Source organism: Pagrus major, chromosome 24 (genome assembly GCF_040436345.1).
Source record: "Pagrus major chromosome 24, Pma_NU_1.0".
Taxonomy (NCBI): domain Eukaryota; kingdom Metazoa; phylum Chordata; class Actinopteri; order Spariformes; family Sparidae; genus Pagrus; species Pagrus major.
The window spans coordinates 7,449,858-7,460,939 of record NC_133238.1 but is presented as its reverse complement, the minus strand read 5'-3'; the positions used below and the strand labels follow the sequence as shown (position 1 = coordinate 7,460,939).

At 41.1% G+C, this 11,082-nt stretch overlaps 1 protein-coding gene across 1 annotated transcript; it reads right to left on the bottom strand.

The window, feature by feature from the left end:
* Positions 1-2,985: 2,985 nt before the first annotated feature.
* On the bottom strand, positions 2,986-10,802 carry mrpl39 (mitochondrial ribosomal protein L39). Its single transcript, XM_073462633.1, has 10 exons — positions 10,641-10,802; positions 9,310-9,516; positions 9,054-9,193; positions 7,903-8,002; positions 7,574-7,641; positions 6,789-6,901; positions 6,538-6,603; positions 6,225-6,378; positions 5,720-5,767; positions 2,986-3,138 (listed from the first exon to the last, which is right to left on the bottom strand). The coding sequence occupies exons 1-10, from the start codon at positions 10,675-10,677 to the stop codon at positions 3,055-3,057; spliced, it is 1,017 nt and encodes a 338-aa protein (XP_073318734.1). The 5' UTR covers positions 10,678-10,802; the 3' UTR covers positions 2,986-3,054.
* Positions 10,803-11,082: the final 280 nt, after the last annotated feature.

Below are 11,082 nucleotides of genomic sequence, written 5' to 3'. Positions count from 1 at the left end.
GAAGGGTTGGCGCTCTCTCAAGGCCGAAATCAGAAATGTATTCAGTGTATTCAGAAACTAATCTTTCTCTAGATACTATGAATGCAGGGATTACATTTATACTGCGAAGAAATGTTTCTGTTTTGGCAGGAAAAGGCTCTTCCTTGTCAGTTATCACTTTTTTTATGAATAGAGGAATTTATTCTGAAGAGTGAAAACTGTGGCTATGTTTTTGAAGATTTCTGGCCCCTTTTTATTTGGAAAATGTTCAGTTGTGAAGGTGTTTGTACTCTTCATGTGATAATCTAATATTTCAACTTAATGGGTTTTTTTCCCTTCAATGTTCAACTGTTATTTAGAACTACAACAATTCATTGATAGAGTAGTTGCCAAAAAACTACACTACAAACTATTGTGATTGTCAATTTATCGGTTTGCATGGGATCTAGATGTACGTGGGCTATTTGTTTCTAAAGCATAGCATGTTTTTCCTCATTTTAAGTTGTTATTTTCTTGTACTCATCTCAATGGAGGATGGACATTGCTAGCATTTCTTAAGACAGAGCACAGTCATGAAGTTTAGGGTTGTAACCAAAGGGTAAAGTGCTTTTAAGAAACGCTAACACCACATTTGAAATGAGAAAAAACGTGAACATCAGTTACATTTCTGAGTAAGAAGCTCAGCACGGATTAATAATGGTAAGTTCAACTAATGCAGCGAACAGAGAACTGTTTCATTAACCCGAGTCCAGCTGATCAATGATTCCCCAGTGAATTACTATTGACTAAGCAGGTGTTAACACTGAACACTGGATCGGCCTACATTAAGACCGAGCTTGACAAACACTTCCACTGCTTTCCATCAGTCCTTTCACTATACAGTTAAATGAGGGAACCTCTAGGGTGAATTCACTGACTTCATGGAATGGAAAACAGCAACACATTATGAATTCATTTCCAGGAATGCATTATTCCAGAGTGTTTTAGTCGCTATTCAAATTTAATCATGTTTGAGCAGCGGCATCGCGGGCGCGGCAGGCGTTCCTGAACATCTCTCGAGTGCTGCAGCAGCAGCGAGGAATTCAGGGCACCGATTCAAACATCTCAATCGGTGCTGGTGGTGTGACTGGCTCTAAGTCCGAGGCATATGTCCCTGGGTGTGTCTCACACATTGTCAGTGTGTGTTGGTGTGGGGGTAGTGGTGGCGGGACTAGGATGCTTGAGTGGGAGCAACAGCTGCACAGAGGCTAACTTTTCTGGCCCGAGGCTCTGCTCGGTCTCCAGACGTCTACTGACGAAGGGTTTGGACTGTGATCGAACGCTGGAAAAATGTTCCCCCGTCATTGAGAAGTAGAACATGAGAACACTCCTTAAATCATCTGAACATCAAGGTGTTTTTTTAAGGTTTTAACGTGACGTGACTTTCACTTTTTGTTGACAGACACAGCGGGAGAGGCTCGAATGTCAAACAGTGATATGTAGCGTACAATTGGGGGTGGGGAGAAAGAGGAGAGGGTCTGTTTGTGTGGCTCAATTTCCTTTCTGTCATTGGTGATCATTAAACATTAGCAGCTGTCTGTTACCACCTGTACTGTTACACAAATGTTGGGCTTACAGCACCGTGCTATTAAAAACTATTGGTATTTTAGTATTGTAAGAGTGTTTACGTTGTAGCTAATGCTTTATTAATACTGTATATCACCCAGCCAGACTCCAAAGGTTTAAAAATACGTCTACGACGAGCTCTAATGCTCAATAATCAACATTTTATGTCTTGTTTGTTTAATCTGATCACATTACAGACGGAAAAACAATAATTTGTGAGGAATTTGCTAATTCCTTCTAGAAGAGCCATTAAAAGACCACCTTTTTCTGCAAGGATCTTTGTCTGGTGTTTATCCTCTGTTGACCGACTACATTTTATCATCTTGGCGGAGAGAGGACACTCATAACGTGTGATATTGATCGTCTGAAGCCACCTGGAGGTCACGCACACAAGCAGAGCAGCAACTGGAGGATATCATCGTTTAGTCCGCCAAAGTATTTATTTGATTTAGATTGAACATATGATCTATGAAATGTCAGGAAATAGTGGAAATGGCTCATTAGGTTGTTGTTAGCTTGTTGTTGAGCCACATGTATCGTCAAAAGCTCAAGGATATTCAGTTTACCATCACATAAGATAAGGAAAGCAGTAAATTCTCTTCTAATTTACATTTTAAAACGTTTCATTACCATCTGTTTCTGCACAATTGGTTGTTTATTAGAACGTTAGAAACATAATGACCCTTTATCAATGGATTATTAGAAACCAAAGGACCCAGGAAACTACAAAGATTGTACTCAGTGAGTGACTAATAGACATTAATCAGAACTTATAGTGTTTCCATAAAAAGCTGTATCATTGGAAAGTGCTACAGTACCATCAGAGCCTGTATTTCAGAGCATCTCTACACACTCGTGATGCACAGTGGCAGCAGAGGGTTTGTTTGATCACAGGGTGATCTCTGACAGAAACCGGGAGCGTTGTGTCTAATGTGTCAAATCGCCTGGAATCCTGGAAAAAAAAAAAAAAAAAAGGAAAACGAAAACCGCCTCATGGCTCCGATCCTCGGGCCTGCTCACACTTTCTCACACTTGACTCACAACACACTCTGAGGATTGAGAGCCACCTGTTTGACGAGTGACAGACACAACAGCTGCACTGCTGCCTGACCTTCATCCAACACACACACACACACACATACACACCCTTTCGCTTTTGTTGTTAAGCAAACTGCTGACACACACACAAGCGCACATCCACGCGTTTCCATTTTCATTCCAACACACCCGCCATCAGCTGAAGTCCTTACCCTCCCCCCCCCGGGGTGTTTATAACATTTTTTCAACACACACCGCAACAAAGACGCGCGTGTATTTTTACGACAATGAAGTCACGTAAACGATTCCTTTCGATTTGCAGCTATTTCGATAAGAACGAGATAAATGAAGTGATTTGTCAGATATTTTTTACACATTTATTGAACAAATAGTACAGTCAGATACATGTCGTGTGTATGTGTGTGTGGAAGGTTACACAGGGGTCGTTACAGGCTGGTCAGAGGTGGAGTCAGGTTGAGAGGGTGGAGCTGCTTCTTTGGGTCTCGACACCTCAACCTGTATGAAACAAAAGAAAGAAAAAGTCAAAAATATGTAACAATCATGTAATCTATTATTTCTAATAATTGTTACGTCCTCTCCAACATTTTTTCTGTCGTTTATGTGAGTTTAATAAGCTTAAAACCATCTTTAAAAGGACTTCTCTACAGAGGGGGGTGTGGAGGCATCTGTTTGTAGCGTGGGCGGCTGTGTTTTGAGCGCCAGCTGGAGGCAGACGGGGAACATGCCTCCCTACTGCCTGCAGCCGGCTTACAAAATGCGCCTGCCCACGCCTCGCTGCTTTCATAAAGCCGTTTCTGGTAAATTCTGTACATACAGAGGGTCTGATGTATTACAACAGTCTGAAAAAGTATAGAGCTGAATCACTGTCTCTTAAAAACAGTCTCTAAAATGTTTGGCTGCTGGACAGGATTGCATTTGATTGTTTCTGTTCTTTTGTCCATCTGGATCTAATGGAAAACAATGATGTGCGTAGTTCCAAGGCTAAAAACTGCTTATACAATATGAAATGTGTCCCTTCTGAAACTTCTAATCCAAGTCGAGCCACAACAAAAGATTGTTTTGCTATCAAACTGTTTTAGTTTAAGTCAAGAAGTTTAAGGAAGAAGAAAACAAACTCTAAACAGTACAACGTGCTGACCATCCTTTGCACACACAAGATTATTAACAACATTTTGGAAGAGCTCGCTTTTAGTTTGACCTATAACAACAATGATTTAGATATTCTGGCTACACTGCAGGCTTGTTCACAACTCGTGATTATGGGACCGCTCGTGTTTTTTGCTGTAGTTGTTTAACATTAGCCTCAGCTAACTGAGACACATGATCTCTCTGACAGTTTCATTCCTCATTACATTTGGTAATGCTTTTGATCACAGCCTGTATATTAAAGTGTAAATATTCTGTACATATAGGCTACCAATGAAAAGCACCTTCTACTACACTTTCATTTGCCGCATGTAATCGAACTACCGACCCAATTTTTTTGTCTGATTACCTGATATAAATGTAGCTGTCTGTTAAAAACTGATTCTAAGGGAAACTTCAGGTTGGTGCCTTCATAGGTGAACTACGACACCTCTACTTTGAATGTTTTGTTTGCAAAAAGCAGCTGACAAAGCCTGGACAGTTTGCCTTTAAAAATTAAAAAGGACAGCTGAATCTTTCTCCATGTCTTGTGTTAAAATTACAAAAGCGAGATCTAACTTGTAACATGTGGATAATACTTGAATGTGTGAGAATTCTGAAGTGAAATACAGATGAGCCCATGATTCAGACTGTGTTTTCAGTCCAGTCCTTGTAGCCGTTCGTTGACAGTTTGATGTCTGTCACAATGTTGGCAGTTTTTCCAAAGAAAGAGGAAACAGATATTTTAACTGCCAACACTGAGCATGACAAGACAAACAAGTCTCCTGTGGTTTTATCGTTAAACGATCTCAGAAGCATCATGTGCATTAAGGCTTTATGTGACTACATATAGTGAAAATGCTGCTGTATAAATGTCCTTCAGAGAGATTCAGTTTATAGCTTCTCTTCTGATTAGTGGTGATGCTCTGTTAACACGTAGGACGAAAAGGACAGAACAACTGCCCTCTATACATATCGAATACACAATCAACACAGTAAACATGTAGCGCGTCAGACGATAATATGGAACAGTGTCCTCTCAGACCATAAAACTGATGTCCTGCAGCTCCTGCAGCTCCTGCAGCATGCCAATCCTGTGCTTGTAAAAACTCCGGAAAGACGTGATCCAAATATACCCCGTTTTAATGTGGTTCCAACTCTGACGTCCACACTTTTGTCTTTAATAAAGTGCTATTTCAACTCCCGGAAATAACCGACACTCTGTGAAAATAAAATGTAGGCCACAGAGCACTGTATGTCATCAGTTGCCAAATCAAGTGTGTCTATTAATGAGTACATCTTTTTTTTTTTTTTATCATTACGCAATCAGTGATGCACAGAGAATGCCAAAAAGGCTGCAGCAAAATATATTTCGCCTAGATGGCTCCATCCAAAATTAACTCGTAGCCTAGTTTGATTTTGAAGAATTTATGCGTCTCTTTAAGCGCTCCAGTCCAACTTGGTTATGCTCAGACAGAGCGGATTCAGCTGCATCAATCTGTGATGTACAACGTCGTGGAATGAGCCTTGAACCTGGAAGGATTTAAAAATACTTCCTCCTTGGATCTTGTGTCAGCGTCTCTGTCTTTGATGTCGAGTTCAGAAAAACAGCAGTTTGTCCTTCATGACGAGGACGACACCTGCTTTTTCCTCAACGCTGCAGCCCGTGTTGAGTCTGCTCGCTCTGTTTTTGCCAAAATATGAATGCAAACCAATAAAAAATAACCATTAAATCCTGTCCTCTGGCTACTTTGTGAAATCTGAAGTGATGGCGGCATCCAGGGTGAATGTGGACCAGGCACTCATTTGGATAAAATCCAGCATCTAGACCAGACTGCTGCCCCAAAACACTGACATCCCTCCTTCTCTGAGTTGGCATCAGTGCTTTGGCTTTGATGTCACTGCCTCTGGAATAGTGTGAGGTAGAGAAGGAGATCATTTTTGTTCTTACCAGTTTCTCTGCCCGCTGCCTCAGTTTCCTCCAGACTGTGTGATGAGCCTGCAGAGAAGATGACAACGTGACTAACAGACACATGTAGACACAGATAAAGTCCTTTTTCTGTGTTATTATACAGGATGCGCTTTGATATAAAAAGACAATTAAATGCTGCTTTAATTAATAATCTTGAGGCAAACAACTGCAGACTGCTAAATATATATGTTAACAAAAATAAACCGACTTTCCCTTGGTGACACTGAAACCTGTGAAGGTGCCAGCAGACATTCCACACCAATAATCACCTTTGAATTTGACATTTTTTAAGCTACAGAAACCGTGGTGTAATCAGCTTTCCTGTAAAATTTAGATCATCCCAAGTCTAAATCCTTGTCCTAATAACACTGAAATCAATGGTCAAGTATTTTAAACAAGATTAAAAAAAATAAAAATGAAACAATCCAACACACACAGTATTTAGGTGCCATTACGTCACCATGTTCCACGCACACGTCCCTACCTGCAGCTGCAGAGGCAGAGAGAGGCCCTGTGCTCGACGGTGGAGACCAAACGGTCCCTGTCCCAGACTGTGGAGGGCCGTCACCTCGTACTGGGAGCACAGGCCTGTCCTGGCCACCAGGGGGTCCCCGCTTAGAAGCACATGATCACCACATCTTCAAAAGAAGACAAAGGGTAAATGATTAAGATTGGAGAAGAGGTGGGACATTTACAAAAGACATACCCTCCTTTAGAAAAACATGAAACTGACAGAACACTGGAACAATGAAGGCAGAATTTAAGTTTAAAACCACAACATGTGCATGAAACGTCACCTGTAGAGCATCACTTTCCCTCTGGCATTCTGTGCTGCCTTCTCTTCCACCTCTTCCTGTTTACACCTAAGACAGAGAGAAGAAATTCAACAAAAGTCATCATGTGGAGGGATGATGCAGGAAACAAAGAGACCCATGAAAACTACAAAGAAGGAAAGAGGTGTGAAGTGAGAGGAGGTACAAAAATAGCCAGTAGGCAGTGAAAAGAGCTATGATCAGTATCAGTGATAGACAGGACTGAGTCCACCTACCTGCTGTGTGAGAAGACCTCCAGCGCCACAGAGGGCGCCACCTCTAGAGGCTCCCAAACCAGGTCCTGGTGGATCAGCTGCTGGGCCCCTCGGGTCAGAGACCGCAACGACTCCTGGAGAGGGGAAAAAAACATGAACATTGGTTCGCAAACATCTTTCACTAACAAAAGACCAGGACAGTGAGCAATGCAAGAGCTCCACAATCTGAGGCACGAAGCAACAAATAAAAGCTCTGAGTCATTCCTCCCCTGCATCTGCTGGTGATAATAAAACTAATAAATCACCAGCTGTCTCCTTCTCACGCAAACACACATTTAAATAAAGACAAAAATCTATATGAGATACTTAAATACCCAACAAGATGGTCTTATTTTTGCCAAAATATGGCTAAACAGAATTAAGCAGGAGTTTAAAGGAGGACGTGAGCACAATACAGAAATAATAACTGCATGACGACTGACTGAGCACTCGCAGAAGTTTCTTTATCTGAGATTTTTGGCCAGTGTAAAATCCTGTTACCATTGGAATCCATTTTAACCCACGTGAATCTAATTCACTATAGTGTCTGTCATTTGTGAAGGACACGACCTTTTAAGCCTTTGAAATCTACAACAGGCGAGTATTTGCTACACTGACTCAACATCAGCTGAAAACTTTCAGGTTTTGCTGACCTCTAATGGTTGGAATTATAATGAACCGTTTTCAATACTGGAAAATGTTTGCAAATAGATGGAAACATGCGAGAAACGAGTACAGAGGCATCACACACACAAACAGACACACACCTCAGAGGGAGTCCATGAATCCAGCTGAGGGTCGAGGACCACGTCGCAGCAGAAGGCTCCTGATGTGACTGCAGGGAAACACATGAAAACTGTTAGCTAAAAAAACAAACACTTATGTTCAGTCAGTCTAAATTATTATTTTTTACAGAAACATAACAAACCCATCTGTCAGAAATGTTGTTCTATTTGTCCATCTGTTATCAGGCAAATACCAGACACAGCATCTAAGTTAGTTCCTGGCAGTGATCACTGATGACTAAAGCTACATTCTGCAGCTATCTGACGGCTGGTTCAGGGTACATTTGAGATATATAGAGAAGCTCCTCTACCTGGCACCTCAGGTGTGTTCAGCAACTCCACAGTGAAGTCGTCCTTGAACGCAGACTCCAGCACCTGGCCTAACAAGGCCGCACAGGAACGCCAGTAAGCCTGAGGGGGAATAAAAAGGACACGCTGAATGAATCTTTTAATGATGTCGTTCAATGATTTGTGGTAAAATTGAGACCCAAGAGAGGTGGAGAGAACAGGCCGGTGTAGAAATGTCTCAGTTTATCAGTTTCTGTTGTAGGGGATTCATATCATGTTTATTCATAGTGCAGATGGTGGCACATACATATACAAACATACACCCCAGGCTAACCTACGCTAGTGTCTCTGTCAATGGCATTTCTGCAGGATACATACAGTGGACAGCTGTACACATTCATGACTTTTCCAAGACTTTGAATAACTAAGTCAGAGCACTTCAGGACACCCAAAAAAACAATTCCTTCCTAATTAGTTGATGTCTAAAGGATAGGTTCCCTTTTTTCCCAAGTAGAAGACTCACATATTTATATTTAAAGAGTTATTATTAAATGTAATTGTCACCCTTAGTCATACTAGCTGCACAGACATCCCTTCTAAAAGCTATTTGAATGTGTGTGATCAAGGACAAACTCTACAGTCTTCATTCTCTTAAAAAAATGCATTTTAAGTTCATCCAAAGAAAATATGAATTCCAGAGGCCTAAGTTCCCCAAATCCAGGAAGTTGTTTGGTACAAATTCACTCCCCTCTGGGCAGAACTGTTCCTCTGAGCAAGCAAACACTGTTAGAGGCACAAGAACCTATTTTACTATGAGCTCAAAGATGCCTACAAGATTTGGTTCACTCAGACTTCCAAAGCTTCATAATAGCTTTGTCTGAAATAAAGAATACATTTTTACACAGAAGAAGGACTGTCCCACATTAGTAACACAGAAGGGAGGAAGGGATCTCTTTATGGTCCCTGTAAACAAGAGGAACAATGACAGGAACCAACACTCTGGATGTATAATAGTCATGTCAGTGTTGTATTAAGATAGACTTTGTGAATGTTTTAAATACATAACAATTACCTATTTCACCTGAAAATGTATAATGTAATGTGTTTACAAAGGAAAAGGAGGAGATGCAAAGAATTTGAAATCCTTTTAAAGCACTTTGTGATGTAAAAGTACCTGGTTGACCAGCCGTGGGTCACTGTCTTTAAATGTGAGCAGAGTGAGTGAGCAGGAGTGGGTGAGGGGCTGGTGGAGAGGCCACGGTTCCCCGTCCACCAGGGCCAGCACCGAGCTTTTCACATGATGCTCTGTCAGGTCTGAGGGAAACACAGAGGAGTTCATCCGAGTCCAAAACAAGTATTTAAATAGTGAAACACACAATAATGATAAATGTAAACAAGCTGGTTTTGCATTCACACTCTCTTTTACTCACGTCTGGCACAGCTCAGTGGAGTGGACATTCCTTTGTTCATGATGAGCAGGGTACCGTCCAGCCCCGGGCCCTGCATGGACACCTCTATCTTCTCGATGCGAGGGTACAGAGCTCTCTGTCTGTCATGCTCTCTGGAGAAGATGGCGTTGCGCTGGCTGCGGACTTCAGCGGCCGGTGGACGCACAGCCGCTGCGGCAGAGGCAAAGCCTGGAGGGGGGAGAGAATGGATGGATGGAAGGTCTCAAGAGTAAAACATGATGCAGAAGAAGTCTTTCATTGTTAAACATGGAGATTCCCACATAGAGCAGCATACTGTTTATGTCATATATACACCAATTTATTATTGGTGTTACGCAAAGGGATCCCTTCATAATTTGACTTGTAAAAATCTTGGAGACTACTAATCTTACGTAAACAGTTGTGTTTGACACTACAGTTTATATCAGAAAGCCTTTTTATAGTGTGTTTCAAAGTGGGGTTGTGGACTTTGAGGATACAGGCACCAAACAAGCTATTAAGTTGCATTCTGGGAAGTGTAGGCTCCAGTGTTTTTGGAGCTCGACCCATATTAAGGGAAACGTCAGGATATGTCTTTGCTCTAACTTCATAATTCATGTCAGTATAAACTGTTCGCCAACTTTAACAATATTGACTATTGTAAATGAGGTGTTTTTAAGGTTATTCACAACCTGCTTCGTTAGCTTTCGGGACAATATGTATAAAAGTCATTGCAGTTTATTACACAGTCAAGTTTAAGGTTAGACTATCTAAGGACATGCTAGTGATTACACAGGTTGTCAAGTTGAAGTTTTTGATATATTTTTTGCAAGGTTATACAATAATTCAACCTACTACGAGTATGAAATAATAGAAGAATAACTGGGTGCCAAGAGTAAATCCTGAGCTAGCAAGCAGCTTGCTAACCGAAATTATCAAGGCTTATTAAAAGGAGTATGCTAACTTATGTTGTATTTATGACTTAAAAAGGCGACTTGATATGACATACGACATCTTACAACTTTTAATAAACTTTAAAACGACGGCAGACATTTTAACGTTATGGCAGGAAAAGCACAGACGTATTAATAAGGTTAATTATGAGGCGTCCTTGTATTGTGGACTTAGCTTAAACGTTAGCCACTCGGACATTTCATGATAAAAAAACATCATTAATGTTAGTAATTATGCTTCTCCTGCTATGTCAAGTCAAAGTGTCTGCTGTTAAATGGTCTATTTATACAAACCCAACTGCAATATGCAGCTACGACCTGTCATTTTAACCTAGCTAGCTCACATGCTAACGCTACGTTAGCTAGTAGTTAGCTACTCACGGCGTTGGAGCACTTGACACACGGTCCTGGTCGCCATTGTGAAGAATATTCCTACAAATATATACAAAATAACTTAAAATAGATACAGAGGGCGAATAGATAAATGTCTGTCACTTATGCCTCTGACTGAAGGACGCCATGCCTGTTTCATGTGCAACTAATATTTAGGTCCGTGCAGGAACTGAAGTCAGTCGGTGGAAAGGTCCGTGTGGCCCCAGAGGATGGAGTGCTGTGTCAGGTTTCTGACAGCAGGTGTCGCCGTTGGTAGCCGTTTCAGTGAAGCTTATGTAAAGGAATAATACTGCAATAATTATTGTACTCTGTAGATAAGAGAAAAAATCATCTTCTCTGTCAGCAACATTTAAATCAAGACAGTCCCTACAACATCATATGTCTCTCTATAATACTTCTTTGATTTTCTTATAGGCACTTGTACTAAAGT

Coding starts and splice junctions, on each gene's coding strand:
- mrpl39 (XM_073462633.1), bottom strand. CDS start 10,677: ATGGCGACCAGGACCGTGTGTCAAGTGCTCCAACGCC. Junction 8,003..9,053: donor ACCCACGGCTGGTCAACCAG/GTACTTTTACAT, acceptor ATTCCCCCTCAG/GCTTACTGGCGTTCCTGTGC. Junction 6,379..6,537: donor GGGAAAGTGATGCTCTACAG/GTGACGTTTCAT, acceptor CTTCTTTTGAAG/ATGTGGTGATCATGTGCTTC.